This window comes from Heteronotia binoei, chromosome 18, assembly GCF_032191835.1.
Source record: "Heteronotia binoei isolate CCM8104 ecotype False Entrance Well chromosome 18, APGP_CSIRO_Hbin_v1, whole genome shotgun sequence".
Lineage (NCBI taxonomy): Eukaryota > Metazoa > Chordata > Lepidosauria > Squamata > Gekkonidae > Heteronotia > Heteronotia binoei.
In genome coordinates this window covers 41,837,552-41,863,907 of record NC_083240.1, presented here as the reverse complement: position 1 = coordinate 41,863,907, position 26,356 = coordinate 41,837,552, and the positions used below count along the sequence as shown (strand labels likewise).

Here is a 26,356-nt window from a genome sequence, read left to right as displayed (position 1 = left end):
CCCCCCCCCCCAGCAAGCTGGGGACTCATTTTCCCGACCTTGGAAGGATGGAAGGCTGAGTCGGCTACCTGAACCAGCTTCTGCTGGAATCGAACTCAGGTCGTGAGCAGAGGGCTCCAACTGCAGTACTGAAGCTTTACCACTCTGCGCCACGGGGCTCTTTTGACATAAAGGAGTGCTTTATTATTCCTCCCCAGTCCTCCTGCTGAGCTAACCCAGATACAGGCTGACTGTGGTTGGTGTGTGCCACACAACATGACGATGCATTCCTGGTAGTGTGAGAAAAGCGCTGCAGGTACAGCGTCCTGCCTTTAAAAATACCAAGTAGAAGGAGCAGCATGGGACCCTTTTGTGGGTGCACTTACACCAAGATCACCAGGTGCTGAGGCCAGCCCTGGCTGTCTCAGGGGAGAAGAATATTGCCATTCAGTACAGTATAATGCAAAAAGCGTGCGTACATTCCAGCTTTATTGCACAGGCAAGCTGGGTCAACACAAATCTGGAATTCTCTCAGCAAAGTCGTTCCTGCTAAAACTACATGGGACACACTTGACTTTAGGTTGCAAAATAGCAGGGCTTTTTTTTTTTTTTTTGTAGAAAAAGCCTAGCAGGAACTCATTTGCACATTAGGCCACACTCCCTGACACCAAGCCAGCCGGAACTGCGTTCCTGTGCATTCCTGCTAAAAAAAAAGCCCTGCAAAGTAGTATGTTTTTCTCTTTCTTTCTTTTCTTTTTTTTGAGAGGCAAAGCTTGGCTGAACTGCCCTGATTGGCTGAGCTGCCCTGATGTCACAGAGGGTGGAGGGAAAGCAAAAAGTCATTGGCTGTAATTGGATGAGCTGCTCCCATGCTACAGAAGGTAGGGGCAGGAAGTCAAGGAAGGAGACTGAGAGTAAACAGAAGGGGAAGGTGGGAAGATCTAGTTTTGATGGGAAATAACCAGCCAATAACACAGGCTTTTAGACTTCATTTAATAGCAATTTGGTTACTCCTCTTCACTGTTGGCACCACAGAATGGAAAGTTCACGCTGGCCTGTTACCACTGTGAGTTCTACTGTATTTCTTCACAACATGCTTACGTGTCTTTCTAATTTTATTTCTTTAAAATTATTTTGTCCAAAGACTATTGAGAATATCAAAGTGTACCTGCACGAGAAAGAACTATGGAAGAAGTTTCACGAAGCTGGTACGGAGATGATCATCACAAAAGCCGGAAGGTGGGTCTAAAAATCCTTTTTGTTCCCAGTCCTTTCGTAAGGGTTTTGTAGTGCCTGCAGCTTCAAGCTTTTATGAAATTGTATGTACATACAGAGTCTAGAGGATGAAACAAAGATATTTTACTTCAGGATGACGTGACTGCTGCATCATAAATATGGCTTTCTTTTTCTTACAAAGTGTCCCTTAGCTATGTTTCCCTGGTATAACAGTTCCTAGAACACTTTGGTTCCAGCTTTATGCCATTGTCACTGTAGAAAAGGTAAAATCTTTACCTGTACCGACTGATTCTAGTTTTTAAAATGCTGTTCTAGGCTTGCCCCCTCTTGTTCTGGATAATGGACATCATCTTGTAAATCTCAAGTTAGTGGAAGTGAAGTGTTGTGTGCGCGTGCGTGCGTGTGTCAGAGACACACGCTTCAACACAAACTGCCGATTACCAGACCCCAACTTGTGATTCTTTTAATCTGCTAAAAATGTTTCCGCTATTTTGCAAACTAATCCACTGCCCACTCTCTCTATATGTAGGACTGCTAATTCCATCCCATATTATTTGTCTGATGAAGTGTGCTCCTGGCACATGAAAGCTTACATTGTGAGTAAAACTTGGTTGGTCTTAAAGGTGATCTTGGACTCCAACTTTGTTCTAGGGCTTCTGCCGAAGTGATGTTCACACAAACTGAGAGCTTGCACGCTGCACCTATCCAGAGTGCTGAAATGTGTGAATATTAGGTTTTCTGTGAACATACTGCTTCCATAAATGCAAATGGAGGCAGTTCATCCATGGAAAACCCATGAGACGGCAATTGTGCATTTGGGGTGTATTGCAGAGCCTGTTCGCTCCTAATAGGTGTGGGTGGTAGGTTCTCAGTTGGTGTGAGGTCTACAGAGGGTGATGCCATGGAACAATTGGTTTTTTCTTACTAGTATCTTAAGAACGAGCAACTGCTTGGACTTTAAGCTGGCAGACGACGGGCAACTGCAGGATAAATTAGTGCAAAGATATGAAGGCAGAGAAAGTTTCCTATTGATTCTTCAGGTAGTCATTGTCTTAAAATTTGGCCCATTACAATTTCATCGTTGTTTCTTGGTTCTTTAGTAGTTTTGCATCATACATACTGTTGAGAGATGCATCTGGTTCTAGGGAAAACTTCAAAAATCCTCGTGGGTTCATTTTTCTCAATCAAAATGGGGATATTCATTTTGAACCAGCAAGTTTGTGAAATTGGGTCTCCTCCCTTGCTCAAACCTACTCATCCTCCAAAACATCTGCAGGGGACAGGAGTTCAGAGGGTCTGCAAATTCCCAGCTGTGTTTCTTTGAAGGGTTTGTGGCACCCTCACGCACACTGAGTTGAGAACCTTCCTTCCTTCCTTCCTTCCTTCCTTCCTTCCTTCCTTCCTTCCTTCCTTCCTTCCTTCCTTCCTTCCTTCCTTCCTTCCTTCCTTCCTTCCCTCCTTCCTTCCTTCCTTTCTTTCTTTCTCTCTCTCTCTTTCTTTCTTTTTTTCTTTCTTTCTTTCTTCTCTCTCTCTCTTCCTTCCTTCCTTCCTTTCTTCTCTCTCTCTTTCTTTCTTTCTTTCTTTCTTTCTTTCTTTCTTTCTTTCTTTCTTTCTTTCTTTCTTTCTTTCTTTCTTCCTTCCTTCCTTCCTTCCTTCCTTCCTTCCTTTCTTTCTTTCTTTCTCTCTCTCTCTCTTTCTCTCTCTCTCTTTCTCTCTTTCTCTCTCTCCCTCTCTCCCTCTCCCTCTCCCTCCCTCCCGCCTGCCTGCCTGCCTCTGAAAATCCTCCAAAGTTTTGTTTGAGGAGGAAGTCGAAAATCCTCTTTATATGTCTCTGTTGGTGAATCATTGACACTGATCCTTCTTGTTTGAGCTTGGTGAACCAACGTCATGGTCAAGTTTTAGGTTGGCTTTAAGCAGGGTTCCCAGCTCTGTGTTGGGAAACACCTGAAGCTTTGGGGGGGGGCGAAGCCTGAGAAGGGTGGACAGGGGAGAGACCTCAGCAAGGTACAATGCTGTAGAGGCCACCTCCAAAACAGCCGTTTTCTCAAGGAACCTGATCCCTGTCACCTGGAGATCAACTATAATAGTGGGAGATCTCCAGGCCCCACCTGGAGGCTAAAGACAGCACAACCGAACAGATAGTGACCGAATAACTAAGAATGTCTTGAAACAAAATCATACAAATATGTTCCATAGAAGACTAAATAGCAATAACAATTCCCAAAAGTTTCACGGTTCCATCAGAGGAGTCCCAATGAACAGGAGGTTGACTTGATTCTTCCTGCTTCGAAGCCTCTTCTAGCAGAGGGTGCTCCAACCACATATCTCAACCAAAGGCAAAAGCTCAGAAAAAAATATCAAAGTGTTTCTGATGCATGAATAAGTTGCAAAAAGCTGCAAAACCCACAAGATTCTTTTTCAGTGCGTCCAAAGACTGCACATAGAATTCCCAGTGGACAAATGGGACACAAAATCTCCAGTAAGATTTTAAAATGGCACTAAACTCCAAAAGGATCAAGGCTTTGGGGGAATTGTTTTTGCTATTTCGTCTTCTATGGAACATATTTGTATGATTTTGTTTCAACACATTCTTAGTTTTTCGGTCACTATCACTTCGGTTGTGCTGTCTTTATCCTACAAGTGACCTCTCTCCCTTTACCCACCTGGAGGTTGGCAAGCCTGTTTTAAGGCTCATGGTGTGATAGAAGAGAAGTTTTGAGATTGTGTGAATTACTTTTCCCAGCAGCCATTGGCCAAATAGCAACTGCTAAGAAACCACGTTAAGTCCCCCCCCCCCCTCAGTCTATAAGACGCGGCAAAAGAAGTCCAGCTCTATAAATTACCTAGAATTTATTGTGAGCATTCACTTCCAAGGCTCTGGACTCCCCCTGAGCTCTGATCTGTGGGAGATGCTGGGGGAAAAAAAAGCCACACAAACTCAACGTTGAAACAGGAACGGTGTCGTTGCCAAGAGCGCATGATTTATAAAGTGGAAACTTCTTTAAAATGTACCCGCTGTCTTTCTCATGTTTGACTGTTTTTGTTATGAGAAGGCGGGTGGGGGGGGGGAGGAACGGAGAGATTATTTCATATTAAGGGGATCATCAAGAGATAAAAGAAAAAGTTTATGTTCACCACGTTCCCTGAACTTTGCGTAAAATAGTTTGACTCCTTTGTGGGTGAAATATGGCGTGCGGAAGTCTACAAGACTTCTAACATGGCAGTGCATAAATCTGTGTGTTTTTCTGGTTCCAGGTTTTTAGATGACTTGATCTTGACATTCAGAATATCTCTTAATTGTTTGCAAAATGTACATTAACAAGCCCAATCCTCGGCTATTGTTCTTGTACAAATCCCCTGGAAGTGAAACCGATATTTTACTTGACTATTTTCCAGCAGCTTCTCCTTCCTTTCTAGAGATGGTTCTTTGGCCACGGCTGGGAATGGGAAGCTGTCCTAGATGCAGGGGTGGAATTATAGCAGCAGCTGATTTGCATATTAGGCCACACACCCCTGATGTAGCCAATCCTCCAAGAGCTTACAAAAAAGAGCCTTGTAAGCTCTTGGAGGATTGGCTACATCAGGGGTGTGTGACTTAATATGCAAAGGAGCTCCTGCTAGAATTCCACCCCTGCCTAGATGGCTCTTTGGTCTGATCCAGAGGGGTCCTCTTGTGTGTTCTTAGTAATGATATGGGATGTCGATATTCAGTGGCAGTCTGAATATCAGGTGCCAAGGCTCTTGAGGGCCTTTATGTCTCGCTTGTGGCTTTCCTAGAAGTATCCTAGAGTTGCCAAGCTCCAGGTTGGGAACTACCTGGAGATTTGGGAGATGGAGCCTGAGGAGGGTGGGGTTTGGGAAGGGGAGGGACTTCAATGGGGTATAATGCCAGAGTCCACCTTTCAAAGCAGCCATTTTCTCCAGGTGAGCCAATCTCTATTGCTGGGAGCTCAGTTGTAATAGCAGGAGATCTTCAGCCACTACCTGGCAGTTGGCAACTCTAGTCTTGACCGCTGTTGGAAAGACAATGTTGGACTCAGCGGACCTGATGATTCACCTTCTTGTGGATCAGGTCACAAATCTTCATTGTGTTGACACTGTTTAGTTAAGACCCAAAGTGCAGACATGGCAGTCATACCGAGACAACTGGAAACAGCCACCTGATGGGCATGTAGAAGTCTATCAGATGTTTTTTAAAATTGGATGATCTGAAGAAAGTGGGTAGGGAGAACAGTTTCTCTCCCTTTCCTCCAAAATACTAGAACTCAGGGTCATTTTGTGGAGATGAGCAATAGATTCAGGACAGGCAATAGGACACTCTTCATACAATACACAATGAACTTGAGGAACTTGCTGCTCCAAGGTGTAATGATTGTGGGTAGTATGTGCGAAAAGGATCTAGGGGTCTTAGTGGACCATACGCTGAACATGAGTCAACAGTGTGATGCGGTGGCTAAAAAGGCAAATGCAATTTTGGGCTGTATCAATAGAAGTAGTGTCCAGATCACGTGAAGTGATGGTATCGCTTTACTCTGCTCTGGTAAGACCTCACCTGGAGTATTGTGTTCAGGTTTGGGCACCCCATTTTAAGAAGGGTATAGACAAGCTGAAATGGGTCCAGAGGAGGGCAATGAAGATGGTGAGGAGTCTGGAGACCAAGTCCTATGAGGAAAGGTTGAAGGAGCTGGGGATGTTTAGCCTGGAGACGAGGCAGCTGTGAGGTGATATGATCACCATCTTCAAAGACTTGAAGGGTTGTCATCTAGAGAATGGTGTGGAATTATTTTCTGAGGCCCCAGAAGGTAGGACCAGAACCAATGGGTTGAAATTAAATCAAAAGAGTTTCCGGCTCAACATTAGGAAGAACTTCCTGACGGTTAGAGCGGTTCCTCAGTGGAACAGGCTTCCTCAGGAGGTGATGGGCTCTTCTTCTTTGGAGGTTTTTCAACAGAGGTTAGATGGCCAGTCTGGCAGCAATGAAAATCCTGTGAATTGGGATGGAGGTATTTGTGAGTTTCTTGCATTGTGCAGAGGGTTGGACTAGATGACCCTAGAGGTCCCTTCCAACTCTATGATTCTGTGTTCTCTGATTGTTAAACCAGTTCAGAGAGAATAGACTAAGCAGTGATGACTGACAGTGTAGAGAAAGGGATGTTCTGAATGCCAGAGGTGGTGGTGGGGGCAGCAATGGGGGAAGTTGTTGACCTCCGTGTCTCACTTGTAGGCCTGCTGGGGTCATCTGATTGGCCAGCATTCGAAAGATGCTGAAGGACTACATGGAGCCTTGGTTGTTCAACTTCTTATCTGTCTCTGTGGTCACTGTGTAATGCCAATCACTTTGGTTCCTATGGCTGCCAATCTCCAGGTAGGACCTGGAGATCTCCTGGAATCACAGTGGGGAACAATCAGTTCCCTTGCAAAAATGACTGCTTTGGAAGCTGGATTCTGTGGCGTTATAGTGAGGTCCCTTCTCTCCTCAAACCTTAGACTCCCCAGGCTCCACCCACAAACTTCCAGGAATTTTCCAACCCAGAGCTGACAACCGGTGCTCCCTAATGCCAAGAGCTTTTGTACTGTTTCGTCTCCTTCTGGCAGAGGAGCTGTTTGCTCCAGGTGCCAGGGAAAAAAACGGCAGCACCTTAGGTTATGGCAGGTGCTGTCACTGGACAGAGGCTGTTCACATTTCCCATCTAGGTCAGTATTGTCTACTCAGACTGGCAGCAGCTCTCCAGGGTCTCAGACAGAGGTCTTTCCCATCACTTACTGCTAGCCAGATCCTATAAATGAAGAGGCTGGGGTCTGAATTTGGGACCTTCTGCATACCAAGCAGATGCTCTACCACTGAGCCACAGTTCTCCCTGGACTGCGTTCTGGTGATCTCTCCATCATGTTAGCTGTGCTGACAAACTCTTTGGGCGTTTTCGCACTGACCTTAATCGGCAGCGACGCCCCTCTTCAGCGCGCAGGATCAGCCCGGATTTCGCACCAATTGCCGCGGAGCACCCGGAAGAGCTGGAAAGTCCCGCGGCGCAAATGGAAACCGCCAAAATCCAGTTTCCATTTGCGCCGCAAAAGCCGCGGGACTTTCCGGCTCTTCCGGGTGCTCCACGGCAATTGGTGCGAAATCCGGGCAGATCCTGCGCGCTGAAGAGGGGCGTCACTGCCGCTTAAGGTCAGTGCGAAAACGCCCTTTGAGTATAGGACAGGAACTCTAACCTCTATTACATACTGCAAATTCCAAATGGCCATGCCTTACTGACTTCCAGAGAGGACTGCAAAGCTGTGTGTGTGTGTGTTTGTGTGTGTGTGTGTGTGTGTGTGTGAGAGAGAGAGAGATGTATAATTTGTTAAATTAATCTATATAAATTACTAATTTATATAATTGGTTTTTAAATGGTGGAAGAGCTGGAAAAAACATTTTCAGTGCAAGCATTTTAAAAAAACATAGGTAGCAGCACTTTTAAGTTATGCACCTTTTAAGCCATGTCGATTTCAATGGGAGAGGATTTAAAAGAGCTTGACTTGAAAGTGCAAGCTGAAGGATCTTGGTTGTTTCGGGAAAGTGCTGACTAAGTACGAAGAGTATGATCCGGCAAGATAATCACTTTAAAGCCCTCTTAATTTCATGGTGAAATTAGACATAGGCTTCAATATCTTTCATGGAAAACAACTGGGGTCGACACTGCTTGAATTGCTTTCCTCTGGCTGGCTTTCTCCTTAGCTGCACATTTATTATTCAATTTATATACTTCCTTCATATCCTCCTCCTTTTAACCTTGCCCCATGAAATAGGTTAGGCTTAAAGAGGGTGTCTGACTCAAGGTGAAGGAGCATCAAGGTAGAGCGGGGATTTCCAACGTGTTTCCCATTGTTTTGATGTTCCTTTAGACCAGGGGTGGCTAAACTTGCTTAACGTAAGAGCCACATAGAATAAATGCCAGACGTCTGAGAATCACAAGGCATGAATGTCAGATGTCTGAGAGCTGCAAGACATGAACATCAGATGTTTGAGAGCCACAAAACAGGAAGGAAGAGAGGGAGGAAAGCAAATAGATGGAATGGGAGAGGTAGAAAGAAAGCAACTTTAATTTTAAATGCATTCTCCAAGCTGCCAACTGGCTTGGCTTGGACAAGTTACGTAAAGAAACAAATGCCTTCTCCAACTGGCCAACAGGCCAGTGCGGGCTTCAAGAGCCACACAACATGTATGTAAGAGCCACATGTGGCTCCCGAGCCACAGTTTGGCCACCTCTGCTTTAGACCAATCTTGCAAGGAAGGGCAGCATCACCAGCCCAGGTGAGGGGCTCAGGACAAAATGTAAGCCATTCTCTTGCCCCCCAAAAGCTTGCAGCATAAAGGAGGATCAAGTTTTGTGGCTTATTCGCTTATGCAATCCTAAGCAGTGATGGACTTAAAAGCACATAACTGCACAGGAGGATTTCTCTGTAAATCTCTTTGCTAGTTCAGGTTAGGGTGGAAGTTTCAGAAACACTCTCTCTGTCACTAAGAAAGGGCATGTAAAAATCACATGCGGGCATGTAAAAATCACATGCGGGCATGGAAACTGTTTTCTCGTGTCCCGCAATGTTGGTGGGCTGAAGTCAGCGGGGAGACTCACCCCATCCGGCTGGGGAATTCTCTCAAAAGACGGTTGCCTTGCCTGCAACAGAGACAATTCCTCTGTATCAAGGATAATGCCAGTCCCATCTTTATAGGGGCAATTAAATGCATTATGAAACGGAGCATCGTCGTTAAACTGCGGTCCCACTTCGGCGATTATTTACAGGGCCCTTCTTGATATTTACATTTTGAATAAATGTGATCTAATTTTAGTTCTGTTATGGTTTGGGCTCCTCAGAAAATGAGGGATTTTGCCGGGGCACAGGAAAAGAATCGAGAATGAAAAGCCTTTGGGAAATCTTTGTTTAAATCTTCTGTGCTGAACCTAGGGTTAACGGTCTTTCTAGTGTCTGTCAGAACACTTTAAATAAAACTTAGAGGAGCGAGCCAGATAAATATATATATAACCTACCCTCCCCGATATAAAAAATCCTCTATTCCTCCTGACCTCATCACTTAAAAGTCCACAGAGCTGCCACCAGATAAATCTCTTCGATCTGTCTGCGAGGCTGCGAGTTCAAGGCTGCTTGTGTTTAGCGAAAGTGAATTTGGGGGTCTGAAAAATGAACGAGTACAGAGAACTCCTGCTGAACCTGCCTTGTTTGTTATTCTGGAGTAAGGATTCGGCCTGAACTAATCCACCACTTCAAAGCCAAGGGCCCTGGCTTTGTATATAGAACGTCATGGCGGAGTGGTGGGGCTGATAAGAGAAATCGGGGCAGGAGCGTTGGGTTGTCCTGGGAAAATGGGTTTGGGATAGGAAACTCTTTGATCTCTCTTATTCTTCTAAAGACCAGATTCTTTTTATATATATATATATATAAAACTTTCTTTAAAAAGTGTAGACTTGGTATCTCTCAATTCACCGCCTTGCAGAAAGTTGTGTAGAATCTCTTGGGGGGGGGGGGGGGGAGGGTTGTTTTTTGCATTGAGGCAATTTAAATTTAAAAAGATAGATTCGCTCTTGTGTGAATTTTGCCAGTTTGTGCGCATCTTAACAAGGCTGCACTTTCTGTGTTGCTTCTGCTGGCCATAACAGTATTTATGCTTTTATTTAAAACATTTCTAGGCCACCTTTCCACCCACTTAGGGTCCTCAAGATGCTTAAAACAATTAAAAAAAAACATTAACAGTAATAGAAGTCTAGATTAAACAACTAATGGAACAGCAGCAACAATATGTCTGAGTCAGCTTCCTCAAACATCCTTTAAAATAAAGCAGTCTTAAAGAGGTTTAAAAGGTCAAGAGAAGAACTGGACCTCCGAGCCTTCCTAGACTGGGAGTTCCACAAGGAGGGCACTACCACCAAAAAGGCTCTGTTTCTTGTCGCTATCAGCCTAATCCCTGAAGCAAGGTTTGCAAATGTTCCCTTAAAATGTGATATGCAAGTGCAGTGGACAGGGTTTCCAGCTCTGAGCTGGGAAAAACCTGAAGAGGGCAGGGTTTATGGGGAGGAAGGGACTTCAGTGGGGTATAATGCCAGAGAGTCCATCTTCCAAAAGGGTCATTTTATCCAGCTGAATTAACCTCTATCACCCAGAGATCACCTGTGATCTCAGGAGATCTCCAGCTACCACTGTGATTGGCAACACTTATGGGACAATGTCTGTGACATCACTGATGTTGTGCAGTACAACCCCACCCATGCTCCCACTACATCTCTCCCACTTTTGTAAAAGAGAAAATGAACTATTAACCTCCCACCCCAAAAAAACCTTCTTGAATTTGTAGTTCGTGTAAGACATTTAAAAAATAAATACATTGAATAAAAGCTGGTCCCTGTCAGCTGATGCATAACTTTACTGACAAGGCCTGTTTATGTCTGCATTTCTTCAGGAGTGGGATTTCTTCTGAGTAAATGAAGGAATAAGTTGAGTACATGTCAGGTTAACCCATTACCCGGAAGTAATGCACTGCAAATTCATGGGTTTTTTTAAAAAAGAGGTTGCAAGCTGTCACTTTCTTGTTATATATTGTGCTTTACCGTGTTCTGAGTGTTAGCACCTGAAGCATGCTTCTACCTTCCAGGATCCAAATGTCTATGTTTCGATTGGCCGCTCTGTGTGAACTGGCCAATCGGGGCACAAGGCATGTATTTATGTACATGCAAATGAAGGATCCTTGAGAGGCCAATAGGGCGAATTCCCGCCGACTAAAGGGGGTGTTCCCAACTGTAAATACTGTATATATTGCCTGTTTGTTCTTCAATTCGGTTTTGCTCAATAAAGAGTTATGTTTGTTACCCACAGTTAAACTCACTATTTTAACACTTCTCCAGTGAGAGTTCGTGACCACCTAGCACAGGGATGTCAAACATATGGCCCACGGACTGGAACCAGACTGCCCAGGGCTCTAATCTATCTTGTGTTTTTTGCGAGCAACTGGTCATGACCTTTAGTGCCAGATGTCCCTGCATATTGTCCCAGTGCTAATGCTTAATGGGAAGTGGGAGGGTGGGCATCAGGGAGATACTCAGGGGTGGAATTCTAGCAGGAGCTCCTTTGCATATTAGGCCACACACCCCTGATGTAGCCAATCCTCCAAGAGCTTACAAAAAAGAGCCTTGTAAGCTCTTGTAGGATTGGCTACATCAGGGGTGTGTGGCCTAATATGCAATGGAGCTCCTGCTAGAATTCCATCCCTGGAGATATTGTAAGGAAATAATGTAAGAGCGTTAATATTCTAAGCAAGTTTGTATTTTGAGTAAAAAGTAATATCGTTCGTAGGGTTTGCCTGTGTCCTTTATAAAGTTTATATCTCCTGTACCCGGCATTACATTTTATGGCACCCATGGCCCAGCCCGACAAAGCGACATTTATGTCAGATCCGGCCCTCATAAGAAATTACTTCCTCATGTCTGCTCCCTTCAGCCTTGCAACAGCCTCCAAAACACATTCAGGGATAAGCACCATTTTGCCAGTTTGGTGTAGTGGTTAAGTGCGCAGACTCTTATGTGGGAGAACCGGGTTTGATTCCCCACTCCTCCCCTTGCACCTGCTGGAATGGCCTTAGGTCAGCCAGAGCTCTGGCAGAGGTTGTCCTTGAAAGGGCAGCTGCTGTGAGAGCCCTCTCCAGCCCTACCCACTTCACAGGGTGTCTGTTGTGGGGGAGGAAGGGAAAGGAGATTGTGAGCCGCTCTGAGACTCTTCGGAGTGGAGGGCGGGATATAAATCCAATATCATCTACCTCACAGGGTGTCTGTTGTGGGGGAGGAAGGGAAAGGAGATTGTGAGCCGCTCTGAGACTCTTCGGAGTGGAGGGCAGGATATAAATCCAATATCTTCATCTACCTCACAGGGTGTCTTTTGTGGGGGAGGAAGAGAAAGGAGATTGTGAGCCGCTCTGAGACTCTTCGGAGTGGAGGGCGGGATATAAATCCAACATCATCATCATCATTACTACCACCATTAGTGCTGAATCTGGGTGACTATAGTGTGAAGATTATTTCCCCTTTTTTGGGGAACAGTTGCTTATCTGGGGTGGCCCCAGGGATAAAGAGTACTATTCAGATTTTCCAGACTTTCTCAAGCTTAGATGTACCTCCTCAGTATCCACTGTTGCCCAAATTGTGTTCCATAGTGGTTTAGAGCATTGGACTAGGATCTGAGAGATTCGAGGTTTGAATCTCCGCTGGGCTGTGGAAGCTTGTTGGGTGTCCTTGGGCCAATCACACACTCCCAGGATAATCCACCTCACAGGGTGTTTTCGCACTCACGTTTTACTGGCGCCACGACCCTCCTGACGCTGGCGAATCTGCATGGATTTCGCACCAGAAGCGCCGGCGCTCCCAGAAGCGCCGGCTACTTCCGTCGCTAAGCCAGCACAAACGTTTTCCTGCATCTTTGCGATTTCCGTTTTGCGCTGGCTTAGCGACGGAAGTAGCCGGCGCTTCTGGGAGCGCCAGCGCTTCTGGTGCGAAATCCATGCAGATTCGCCGGCGTCAGGAGGGTCGTGGCGCCAGTAAAACGTGAGTGCGAAAACGGCCACAGGGTTTTTGTGAGGATAAGAAGATGATATTAGATTTATATCCCACCCTATACTCTGAATCTCAGAGTCTCAGAGCGGTCACACAATCTCCTTTACCTCGCCCCACCCCACAATAGACACCCTGTGAGGTAGGTGGGGCTGAGAGAGCTTTCCCAGAAGCTGCCCTTTCAAGGCCAACTCCTATGAGAGCTATTGCTGATTTAAGGCCATTCCAGCAGCTGTAAGTGGAGGAGTGGGGAATTAAACCCGGTTCTCCCACATAAGAGTCCACACACTTAATCATTACATCAGACTGGCTCTCTACACCAAAAATGGAAGAGAGGAGAATAATGTAAGCCACTTTTTCTGCCAAAGACATAAGTATCTAAGAACACAGTTCATTGATCTGTTAGTTCCCATGCTGACTCGCCCGTAAGAAGTAAGCTTCAACTTTCTCTTGGTGGCTCTGATTTAGCCATTACAGTAAGCGAAACTTCTCCTGGGCTTCTTTGGATAGAAAAGACATGAGGTCTCTTCAAGAATCTATGTATCACTAAATCAGCAAAGTGTAGTGAATAAAACAATCAAAAGGGCAGATAAGGAATCAGAATTCTAAATCTGAAAACTGGGTGTTATTTGGCATGTTTTATTGACTGCAGAGTGGCCTGTGGAAAAGTGAAGTATAGTTTAGCAAAGTTGTTAGCTGATGTTGGTCTTGTGACTTAAACTGTGATTAAATGTTTGCTTATGAGATTTAGTAATATTTTATTATGTAAATACTGTATACATAATTATGTATTTTGTATCTTTTTAATTTGCTTGTGACTAATTGGTCTGTGAGCATTAATAAATGAATGGCATGTAAGCGGCCTCATTTGGAATACTGTATACAATTCTGATCACTGCACCTCAGGAAAGATATTTTAGCATTGGAAAAAGTGCAGAAAAGGGCAAGTAGAATGATTAAAGGGTTGGAACATTTTCTCTATGAAGAAAGATTAAAATGCTTGGGGCTCTTTAGCTTGAAGAAACGTCAACTGAGGGGTAACATGATACAAATGATAACATGATAACAAATGAGGCTGCTTACATTCCATTCATTTACAAGATTATGCATGGGATAGAGAAGGTAGAGAAAGAAGTACTTTTCTCCCTCTCTCACAATATGAGAACTCGTGGGCATTCAATGAAATTGCTGAGCAGTGGGGTTAGAACGGATAAAAGGAAGTCCTTAACACATGGAATTCACTTCTACGGGGGGTGGTGGTGGTGGCGGCTGCAACCATAGACAGCTTCAAGAGGGGATTGGATAAGCATATGGAGCAGAGGTCCATCAGTGGCTATTAACCACAGTGTATTGTTGGAACTCTCTGACCGATTTCGTACTCTCCTTAAACCGCTCTCACGTTCCTCTTCTCAGCGGGGCTTCCTTCCCTTGGAGAGCCAGTTTGGTGTAGTGGTTAAGTGCGCGGACTCTTATCCGGGAGAACCGGGTTTGATTCCCCACTCCCTCCACTTGCACCTGCTGGAATGGCCTTGGGTCAGCCATAGCCCTGGCAGAGGTTGTCCTTGAAAGGGCAGCTGCTGTGAGAGCCCTCTCAGCCCCACCCACCACACAAGGTGTCTGTTGTGGGGGAGGAAGGTGAAGGAGATTGGGAGCCGCTCTGAGACTCTTCTGAGTGGAGGGCGGGATATAAATCTAATATCTTCTTCTTCTTCCGATTTCACACTATCTGCCCCGGAGCTGCAGCTAATGTCATCATTTTCCCACAGCAAACAGAAACTGGTTTTTAATGGTTTCTGTTTGCTTCACGAAAAAGCCGATGCTAGTTGCCGCCCTAGGGCAGATAGTGTGAAATCAGAAGGAAATCCCGCTGAGAAGAGGAACGTGAGAGCAGCATAAGGTGAGTGGGAAATCAGTCTCTGTCTGGGGCAGTGATGCTCTATATCCTTCGTGCTTGGGGGCACAGTGGGAGGGCTTCTGGTGTCCTGGCCCCACTGATGGACCTCCCAATGTCACTCAGGTTTTTTTGGCCACTGTGTGACACGGAGTGTTGGACTGGATGAAGAAGAAGAAGAAGATGATGATGATATTGGATTTATATCCCGCCCTCCACTCCGAAGAGTCTCAGAGCAGCTCACAATCTCCTTTACCTTCCTCCCCCACAACAGACACATGGAATTCACTGCTACGGGGCGGGGGGGGGGGGGAATCAAACCCAGTTCTCCCAGATAAGAGTCCGCACACTTAACCACTACACCAAACTGGCCTGATCCAAGATGGCTTCTCTTATGTTCTTAAGCTGCTTTGAGTCCCCACTGGAGAAAAAAGGAGGGTAAACAAAGGGCCTTCTCTGCTTGCAAGAGTGATCTCTGCACCCTTCTATGCACCATATTAATTTTGGGAGCCCCTCACATGGCTGAAAATGCTGCCCTCGCCCGGTTTACGTCCCAGCATCTCTGCTGTCTAACCCACCAAGCTCTCGCTGCCAACCCAAGCTTGTTTCTTGGTGTCCTCGGATTCTGCTGCCACCACTGGCACGGCTGGTGCTTTATTTGCTGGCAAACTAGCAGGGCAGTATTTTTTTTAAAAAGGAAACGAAAGCAAAGCCCCAACATGTTTCTTCCCAGCAGAGTGCAGCAATTAAAGTCCGTTCCGTCTCTGGGTGGACAGAGACAGTTCCTGGCTTGCCTTCAAGAACAGCCGAACCCTGCCAGGAATCGGGACTTCTGCAAGGGAGACAAGCCGATAAATAAAGGAGAAATCCTCCAAAGTGACTTCTCCTCTAACAGTTCATTTAAAAGCCATTTGTGAAAATCCGAAATGTGCCTGGGACAAACTGAACCGGGGAGGGATCACTTCATTAGCGGAGCAAATAAGTCAGTCGCACATCATTGCTTAGCTATTTTAACCCTGGACCTCGGTTCCCTCCCTCCGTTTTCCTTTGTACTTGACCACCAGTGGAGACTTCCAGGACCCAGATGCCAGATCTGATCTCATGATGGCATGGAAGGAAGGTCCCAGGAATGACGACATCATGTCTCGCAGTGAGGGAACTGTCCTGAAACTTGGCAACTGTGTGGAATCAATTTGGCCCCATCCTCTAATGGCACAACTCGTTGAGACTGGTTCAACAATAGACAATTCTCTCATGAGTACTCAGCTTGCTGGGGGTAAACAGAGCCGGCGTGTGGGAGTAGGCAAAATAGGCAATTGCCTAGGGCGCCAGCTTCCAACAGGGGTGCAGGGCAGATGCCTTCTCCCCGTTTGTGCTGTCCCTGAGCCTCTGACTGGACATTGAGAGGCTGGAGGAACTCCCCCCCGCCCCTCAGTAGCCAGAAACAATGGTGCTTGCCGCATCGCACGTTGTTTCTGGGCACTGAGGGGCTGAAGGAACTTCCCCGGCCCCTCAGTGGTCAGAAACAACAGCGCTTTGGTGAACGACGTGATGATATCACCTCCGTGTGATGTCATCATGCCACACACGCTTTGTGTGCACTCTAAAAGTTTCCCCGGTGAGGGGTGGGGGTGGGTGCACGTCGGGGTTCTGCCTCAGGCAGCAGAACCCCACGCGCTGGCCCTGGGGGTAAAGTGTAGAGGACAGAGGAAGGCAATAGCAAACCACCCCATAAAAGTCTGCCAAGAAAATGTCCTGATGTGATGTCACCCCACAGGCCGGTAGCGACCTGACGCTTGCACAGGGAACTGCCTTTACCTTTACCCCGCCCCACCCCATGCACACTTCTCCAAAACGACCATGATGCTGAAATGGCCTCACTTTGCTAAATGGTTTTTGGGGTTGTCAACTCCTGGTTGAGAAATACCTGGAGATTTTGGAGGTGGAGCCTGGGAAGGATGGGGTTTGGGGAGTGGAGGGACCTCATGTGGTTTAATGCTGTATAGTCCGCCCTCCAAAGTAGACACTTTCTGCAAATGAATAAATCTTCATTGTCTGGATAATTATGGGAAATCTCCAGGCCCTACCTGGAGTTTGGCAACCCTAGACATCTTGAGTTTCTATGTTGAACAGTTTGGTTATTTTGCATAAAGGTACAGTACACGTGGACTGCACTTTTGGCATTAGGAAGTAAAAGAAACTCTAATAAACAGTGAAGAATACATTAACAACGGCAGCACCGAGTCATTACTGACCCATGGAGTGACGTCACATCACAGCATTTTCTTGACAGACTTTTTAAGTCTGGAGAGCCAGTTTGGTGTAGTGGTTAAGTGAGCGGACTCTTATCTAGGAGAACCGGGTTTGATTCCCCTCTCCTCCACTTGCACCTGCTGGAATGGCCTTGGGTCAGCCGTAGCTCTGGCAGAGGTTGTCCTTGAAAGGGCAGCTGCTGTGAGAGCCCTCTCAGCCCCACCCACCTCACAGGGTGTCTGTTGTGGGGGAGGAAGGTAAAGGAGATTGTGAGCCGCTCTGAGACTCTTCGGAGTGGAGGGCGGGATATAAATCCATTATCTTCTTCTTCTTCTTAAATGGGGTGGTTTGCCATTGCCTTCCCCAGGTATCTACACTTCCCCCCAGCAAGCTGGGTACTCATTTTACTGACCTCGGAAGATATTGGATTTATATTTATTGGATTTATATCCTGCCCTATACTCTGAATCTCAGAGTCTCAGAGCAGTCACAATCTCCTTTACCTTCCCCCTCGCCCACAACAGACACCCTTGTGAGGTGGGTGGGGCTGAGAGGGCTCTCATAGCAGCTACTCTTTCAAGGACAACTCTGCAATAGCCATGGCTGATCCAAGGCCATTCTAGCAGCTGCAAGTGGAGGAGTGGGGAATCAAACCCGGTTCTCCCAGATAAGAGTCTGCACACTTAACCACTACACCAAACTGGATGGAAGGCTGAGTCAACCTTGAGCTGGCTACCTGAACCCAGCTTCTGCTGGGATCGAACTCAGATTGGGAGCAGAGCTTGGACTGCAGTATTGCAGCTTACCACTCTGCGCCATAGGGCTCTTTTTGAAACAGTAGTGCTGTGGAAAACTAGAAAACCAAGGAAGAGATTGGGTTTATACCCCGCCCTTCACTCGGAGTCTCAGAGCGGCTTACAGTCTCCTTTCCCTTCTTCGCCCCACAACAGGTGCCGTGTGAGGTAGGTGGGGCTGAGAGAGCTCTGAGAGAACTGCTCTTGAGAGAACGGCTCGGACAGAACTGGTGACTGATTCAAGGTCACATCAGCAAGTGTATGTGGAGTGGGGAATCAGACCCGATTCTCCAGGGTAGAGTCTTTTGCTTTTAATCACTACACCAAACTAGCTCTCAATGAGGAGGCAGGAGGATGTGGTCTGTGAACTGGTGTCCAGAAATCTGAGTAAAAAAGAATTCCCACCCCCCATTACATCAAGAAGATTGGAAAGATGGCCAGGATGGGTCCCGGCGAGCACCCCTCTGGAGGGGCTCCATAAACTGGGCTCCATCGCAGGCCTCTCTGATGCGGGGTTGGCGCTCCCAGACAGTTTCTAGCCCAGCACCTGGAATTTGACCCAGAAACTTGCTGGTAGCCTAAGAAGTTGTTTTAGTGTAGGCAAGATGTGCTGTTTGGTGTAGTGGTAAAGTGTACGGACTCTTATCTGGGAGAACCGGGTTTGATTCCCCACTCCTCCACTTGCACCTGCTGGAATGGCCTTGGGTTAGCCATAGCTCTGGCAGAGGTTGTCCTTGAAAGGGCAGCTGCTGTCAGAGCTCTCTCAGCCCCACCCACCACACAGGGTGTGTGTTGTGAGGGGAGAAGGTGTAGGAGATTTTAAGCCGCTCTGAGTCTCTGATGCAGAGAGAAGGGCAGGTTATAAATTTGCAATTCTTCTTCTTCTTCTTCTTCTTCTTCTTCTTCTTCTTCTTCTTCTTCTTCTTCTTCTTCTTCTTCTTCTTCTTCTTCTTCTTCTTCTTCTTCTTCTTCTTCTTCTTCTTCTTCTTCTTCTTCTTCTTCTTCTTCTTCTTCTTTCTGTTGTTGACTGACTTCTGCCTTCCTTTCAAGGATCTTCCTTCCAATAGAGAAACATATGGAGCAGAGGTCCATCAGTGGCTATTAGCCACAGCATATTGTTGGAACTCTCTGTCTGAGGCAACGATGCTCTGTATTCTCGGTGCTTGGGGGGCACAGTGGGAGGGCTTCTAGTGTCCTGGCCGCACTGATGGAGACTTTATTTTTTTGGCCACTGTGTGACACAGAGTATTGGACTGGATTGGCCATTGGCGTGATTCAACATGGCTTCTCTTATGTTCTTATCAGGGCTTTTTTTGTAGAAAAAACCCAGCAGGGACTCATTTGCATGTTAGGCCACACCCCCTGACACCAAGCCAGCCAGAACTGCATTCCTGTGTGTTCCTGTTCAAAAAAATCCCTGGTTCTTATGATCTCTGGACAGCATCCATGGCTCTTGCTCCTTCACTTCATCCACACAATGGTCTTGTGTGATAGGGTTAGGCCAAGGCAATGATTGGACCAAGAGCCCCTAGTAGAGTGGCCAACTCTAGACTTGGAAATCTCTTGAGGTTTGAAAATGGGGAGGGTGGGGTTTAGGGAAGGGAGGGACCACACCGGGGTACAATGCCTTAGAACCCGCCCTGCAAAGCAACTGTCTTCTCCAGGGAAACTGATATCTGAGAGCCCAGTTTGATGTAGTGGTGAAGCGCGCAGAGTCTTATCTGGGAAAACCGAGTTTGATTCCCCACTCCTGCAGATGCACCTGCTGATGTGACCTTGGGTCAGCCACAAGTTCTCTGAAAGATGTTCTGCTCGAAAGCGGTTTCTGTCAGAGCTCTCTCAGCCCCATCTACCTTACAGGATGTCTCTTGTGGAAGGGAAAGGAGATTGTGAACTGCTCTGAGACGCCTTTGAGCAGCAAAGGCTGGGGTAGAAATCCAATCTTCTCTCTTCTTCTACTTCATCCCTGCGGCCTGGAGATTAGTTGCCATTATGAGAGATCTCCAGGCCCCATCTGGAGGTGACTCTAATAACTACATGAACCACAATGTAAGTAGCTATCGAAAACATAGAGCAGAACCGGTTCTAGCTATACTGTTAGAAAATGTACAAGTCTCAAAGTCAAAGTAACAATTGTATACAAACATCTAATGCCATTGCTAGATAATTGCTAGATAATAGTGTTAGATATTGCTAGATAATATAAATCCACAAATACAATGAGTTTTGGTGCAGTAAAGACCAACAGGGAGTCTGGAGAGACTTAGAACACGATACAATTCACATGCAACAAAGCATTAAAGCTAGATTACAACATCAGAAGGCATTGTTAAATAAAGAATGTCAGAATGAAGACTACTTTAAATTCCGCAGACATTAATTATACTGAGTACTGCCTTATTTACTTTATCTAAATACCCTCCTGGATAGGGTATTTGCCTGAGGTGCCAGGATGCTTCTATCTGTCTGATCTGCATTTCATGGATGAGATTTATGAGATTACAGAACAGGAACTATTTCGACAGTGTGTTTGGAACTGATAGCCAAATGGTGCAATCCTAAACAGAGCTCTGTGTGTGTGTGTGTGTGTGTGTGTGTGTATCCGTGAAGTACTGTCAAATTGTTTCAGATATGTGGTAGAAGACTGCAGATTTATACTCCGCCCTTCTCTCTGAACCGGAGACTCAGAGCGGCTTACCATCTCCTATATCTTCTCCCCCCACAACAGACCCCCTGTGAGGTAGGTGGGGCTGAGAGAGCTCTTACAGCAGCTGCCCTTTCAAGGACAACTCCTACAAGAGCTGTGGCTGACCCAAGGCCATTCCAGCAGCAGCAAGTGGAGGAGTGGGGAATCAAACCCGGTTCTCCCACATAAAAGTCCACACAGTTAACCACTACACCAAACTGGCTCTCCATGAATTAATGCTCTCTCAAAAGTTAACAAACTTGCTTGGGTCTTCTGAGGGCCCTCGTGGCTTCCTTTCTAGAGCCAATCCATCTCCCGATGGGTCTCCCTCTTTTCCTGCTATATTCAACTTCTCCTAGCATAATTGTCTTCTCCAGTGAGCCCCGTCTTCTCATAATGTGACCAAAGTTATGGTAACAGGGTACGATAATGTAACAGAGTTACGCCCTTCTAAACCTGGTGAAGTCAATGGGTTTAGAAAGGTGCAGGGGTGGAATTCTAGCAGGAGCTCCTTTGCATATTAGGTCACACCCCCTGATGTAGCCAATCCTCCAAGAGCTTACAAGGCTCTTTTTTGAAAGCTCTTGGAGGATTGGCTACATCAGGGGTGCTTGGCCTAATATGCAAAGGAGCTCCTGCTAGAATTCCATCCCTGGAAAGGTGTCATTCTTTTCAGCAACTGATGCAACAAGCTTGGCCCTGGCTACAGGGGTTGTTGGGTATGAACTTTGGGGGGGAGGGGCTGCTAGCTTTGGCGCCTTAACTTTGAAATGTGTAACGGTCATCATAAGGTATATGTAGAGGGGCTTTGCCCACCAACACCAGTTTTCGCAATAAGCCTCTTGCTTGAAGTGTCAAAGTATTTCAATAAAATGCAGTGGAATGTTGATACCTGTGCAGTTTTTCCATGGATAAATTGAAGAAGGTATCAGGACAGGAATGTAAAACACTGAATGGGCTATCAATTGAATTATAATTAATCCTAGGTTTTTTAAAGAAAAGAAACAACGGAAAGAGCAAGACTGACATCAGGCCAGCTGAGCAGTAGAGCGGCACACAGAAGGCTCTCTCCAAACTGGATGACTAAGGAATTAGAGTAAATATGTAGAAAGCAATATGCATTGAGATAAAACTTCTGATTGGATCTGAGCTGGGACAGGAGAGCTAATGAAAATGTTGACGTTGTATAGCAGCACTGAACAGGACATGCTCCATGTTAGGAATTATTAGGAAAAGAAGATGAATATGAGACGGTTAGCATTGTACTGTGTTTGCATACGTTCTGATATGGCCACATTTGGAATACTGTGCACAGTTCTGGGGGGTTTTTTGACAGGAACGCAATTCCAGCTGGCTTGGTGCCAGGGGGAATGGCTTAATATGCAAATGAGTTCCTGCTGGCTTTTCTGACAAAAAAGCCCTGTGTAAACCAATGGTGCTGCCAGGGGTGTGGCTTAATATGCAAATGAGTTCCTGCTGGGCTTTTTCTACAAAAAAAGCCCTGGTCCTGGTCAACCGTCTCGACTGCTTTGAGAACTGTTTGAGTCAGTAAACAGGGTAAAGAGATTTTAAATAAAAAGGAGTACTGCAGAGCTGCAAAAGGGGCAGAAAGGAGCAACCAAAACTATTAAGTGGTTTGGAGCACTTTGTCTTTGAAGAAAGGCTAAAATGTTTGGGGCTTTTCAGTTTAGACGGCTGCAATGGCAGGAAGAGGGGAGGTTAGAAAGGGTTTTGCAGGGCTTTTTTTTTTTTAGCAGGAACAGCCTTCCGCCTGGCTTGGCATCAGGGGGCGTGGCCTAATATGCAAATGAGTTCCCTCTGGGCTTGTTTGTGTGACATGATGGTGGTTTCAGGGGTATGCAAATGAGTTCCTGCTGGGATTTTTTTCTACACCTGGGGTTTTGAAATGTTGCAAGAGGTGCAAAGAGAAAACTTTCCTCCCTCTCACTCCTTTATATACTAGAACAGAGGGACAGTAGATACTGAAATGGTCAAAAATGGTGCTTTGTCATAAAACATGTATTTAACCTGTGGAACTCATTGCTACAATATGGCTTTTAAAAGAGGGTGAGAGAAATTCACGGACAGTGGGTTTCTCGGATGCACTCTGGTCACCCTGGGAAATAGGACCCTGGATTAGGTGCCCCTTTGGGTCTGATCCAGAAGGTGAAGAAGAAGAGTTGGTTTCTATATTCCACTTTCCTCTACCTTAAGGAGCCTCTAGGTGACTTACAATCTCCCCCCCTTCCTCTCCCCACAACAGACACCCTGTGAGGCAGGTGGGGCTGAGAGAGTTGAAGAGAAGTGTGACTGCTTCAAGGTCACCCAGCTGGCTTCCTGTGGAGGAGGAGTGGGGAATCAAAGCCAGTGTTTCAGGTTACGGTCTGCCAACCACTACACCACTAAAAGGCAAAGGTAGTCCCCTGTGCAAGCAACAGTCATTTCCGACTCTGGGGTGACATCGCATCATGTTTTCACGGCAGACTTTTTTACAGGGTGGTTTGCCATTGCCTTCTCCCAGTCATCTGCATTCCTCCCCCCCCCCCAGCATGCTGGGTGCTCATTTTACCGACCTCGGAAGGATGGAAGGCTGAGTCAACCTTCAGCCAGCTACCTGAACCCAGCTTCCGCCGAGATCGAACTCAGGTTGTGAGCAGAGCTTGGACTACAGCATTACCACCCTGCACCTCCTCTTATGTTCTTGGCAGCCAAAGCAAATGGGGACAGGTCCCCTAAGGTGAAGAAAATGGAAAACCAGAGCAATACACAATTTTAGCACCTCTTTCTTTCTTCCACCTACCATTTTCTCAGTATCGATGGAAGAGAACAGTAAAGTTCAATAGGACAGTCCCTCCTGTCACCGGCTGGAAAACTTTGGCTGTGGCAGCTCTCTCGGTGCTGACGTTCCGGGGGTAGCATGTAACAGTGGCCCTCCTCCCACACTGAAGATCTGGGGCTCTGGAAGATGCAGGGTACAGCTCCTATAAGCAGGATGCCAGATGGTTTCTCTTGGGGGGGTGGGGATTGTGAATCCTGCACCTTCCGGAGGGAAGGCCTAGTTACTTTCCTTTGCAGTCTACCAAGTTTTGGAGCTACTCAGAGGCTGTTTGATTTAGTGGTATAGTGGTTAAGTGCATGGACTCTAATCTGTAAGAACAAGGTTTGATTCACCTCTCCTGCACATGGTTTGATTCCCCTCTCCTCCTTTCCTCCTCTGGGACCAATTTCCCACTCGCCTTACGCCGCTCTCACACTCCTCTTCTCCATCCGATTTCCATCCGACTTCCATCCAATTTCACACTATCTGCCCCGGGCTGCAACTAGCTCTGGCTTTTTCACACAGCAAACAGAACCCTCTAAAAACCAGTTTCTGTTTGCCGTGTAAAAAAGCTAGCTGCAGCCCTGGGGCACATAGTGTGAAATCAGAAGGAAGCCCCGCTGAGAAGAGGAGCGTGAGAGCGGTGTAAGGTGAGTGGGAAATCAGTCTGGGTCTTATTCCCCATTCCTCCACATGCAGCTGTTGGAGTGACCTTGGGTCAGTCACAGTTCTCTCAGAGCTGTTTTCTCAAGAGTGGCTCTCTCAGAGCTCTCTCAGCTCCACCTACCTCATAAGGTGTCTGTTTTTGGGAGAAGAAGGGAAAGGAGACTGTAAGCCACTCTGAGACTCTGAGATATTGGATTTTTATATCCCGCCCTCCACTCCTAAGAGTCTCAGAGCGGCTCACAATCTCCTTTACCTTCCTCCCCCACAACAAACACCCTGTGAGGTGGGTGGGGCTGGAGAAGGCTCTCACAGCAGCTGCCCTTTCAAGGACAACCTCTGCCAGAGCTATGGCTGACCCAAGGCCATGCCAGCAGGTGCAAGTGGAGGAGTGGGGAATCAAACCCGGTTCTCCCAGATAAGAGTCCGCACACTTAACCGCTACACCAAACTGGCTCTCCGTTGAGTGAAGGGCTGGGTATAAATCCGATCGCTTCTTCATCTCCTTCAAGGAAGGTTAAGCCTTGATTTCATACACGCCTTGCGGCAATCAGTATTGATGTGAGTAAGATGTATGGAGGGTTCTATGCGACAAAGCTTTAGCAGTCTCATTCAACAGGTGAACCTTGGGAGGGAGTTCATGATGAAGGAAACCTCACCAGTGGATTTCTGGCCGGTGATGCAAATATTTAAAAGCAAGGGCCACACTAGCTCAGAAGTCTAGCATGAGCTTCCTGTATACAAGGTCCCCCGACATCTGATAGGCTGCTTCTGAACATGGAGGTTCAGCTCTTGGCTATCATGGTTGTAGAATGCAGATTCAGATCTGTATTAGAACCAGGGCTTTTTTTTTTTAGCAGGAATGCACAGAAACACAGTTCCGGCTGGCTTGGCTTCAGGGAATGTGGCCTAATATTTAAATGATGGATTATGTAGGGAATGTGGCCTAATATGCAACACCGATGGATTATGCAACATGGTCATTAATTGATTTATCCTCCTTTTTTTAAAAAAGCCATAACCACATCTTGTGGCAATGAGTTCCAGATACTGACAAAGTTCGTATTTTTTTATTTCAAACTTACCACCAATTGATTTCATTGACTGACACCCCCTGCCCCCCAACTTCTAGGGCAAATCTTCACCACAAATCAAACCTTTCCTTTTCCATTTTGATTTCTGTTTGAGTGTCATGGCTTTTCCAAAGGGAAGCTTGGGAATTTCTAACTTGGGGTAGAGGGAGCTGGAGACCACAGTAAAACTCTTACCTACCTTGCAGCGTGACGGCTCCCTTGGGACGTGCCACAATAGTTAAACTGTTTCTCAGACTGGTTCGAGCAGCAATATTGAGAGCACTGTTTCTCAGGTCTGCGCGCTTCAGGCTCGCCACCTCTGTGGTCTGCCAGGAGTCCAACAAGCCTATGTTTACATTCCCAGCAAAAACAGGTGGGCAGTGTGGCTTTTGGGTAGCCCAGGCATGTTCCGTTCGCTCTCCCCGTTCCGTTCAATAAGCAAGGAAACCGCAGCTGGAGAAAGACCCCTTATTGCCCTTCCGAAGAGTGGACAAAAGTCTGGCTGGGGGCACGAGGCCTCACAGCCAGCCAGAACCCTCTGGTTCCACATTCCAGATGAGGGGGCCTTATTTGGTCTCTCAAGTCGGCTGTACCATGGGGGAAAAGAAACATCCCACAAATTCTACTTCAGCCCAGCTCTTATGACAACATTCGCTTTGGACACAGCTCTGATTTTGGGGGGAGAGGGGGGAGTCTTCATCCCTCCAAAAAAAAAAATCATGACCCACGCCTCCCCATGTTATTGCCCCAAACATTTTATTGAGAAGCCGGCTTTTGCCAAGAGGTTGGGAAATATGTTTTCATTAAGAAAATTAAAGGGATGAATCCCGGGCACTTTGCTGGCAGATGCCAAAAACACAGCAGCTAATAATAATGATGAAACGGGGATGTGCCGCCAGAATTCTTTAACTTCGGTGCCCGGCGTTTTTCTTGGCAGCGGGCACAGACAACTGGCAGCGGGATCCGGGGGCTCTTGACCCTTCAGATTTGGTGGCAACGAACGCTCCCCAAAGACAGAGAAGGAAGGAGCCATTTGCCAGCAAAGCAACACCTAAGATCAGATGCGAGGTCTAATTTGTTATCCTTGAAGAATTTCAGCTGTATACATTACGGGAGTGCTTCAACTCCCTCTATTTATTTTAGAGGGCTATTCGAAAAAACATTATAAACTCAGACTTGTCTACTCGATATGAATTCCATATGCTAAAGCTTAATTTTAAATGCCATTAAAAAGCACTTAACATTTGCAGTATATCAGATCCGGCTCCCTTAGCAGCCTGGATCGGCTACGTTTTGGAAAGCGGTTGCCGGTTTCTGGGGGGGGGGGAGCGTTCGAGGGGATAGACGAAAGAAGCCGTTCAGAAGTTGG

General features: G+C 46.5%; 1 protein-coding gene across 1 annotated transcript in view; it reads left to right on the top strand.

The window, feature by feature from the left end:
- Window positions 1-26,356, top strand: part of TBX4 (T-box transcription factor 4) — a 92,281-nt gene that overhangs the window by 8,358 nt on the left and 57,567 nt on the right. Inside the window, exon 2 of the mRNA XM_060259496.1 lies at window positions 1,124-1,218. Coding sequence (XP_060115479.1) covers window positions 1,124-1,218 — 95 coding nt within the window. The remainder of the gene's footprint in view (window positions 1-1,123; window positions 1,219-26,356) is intronic.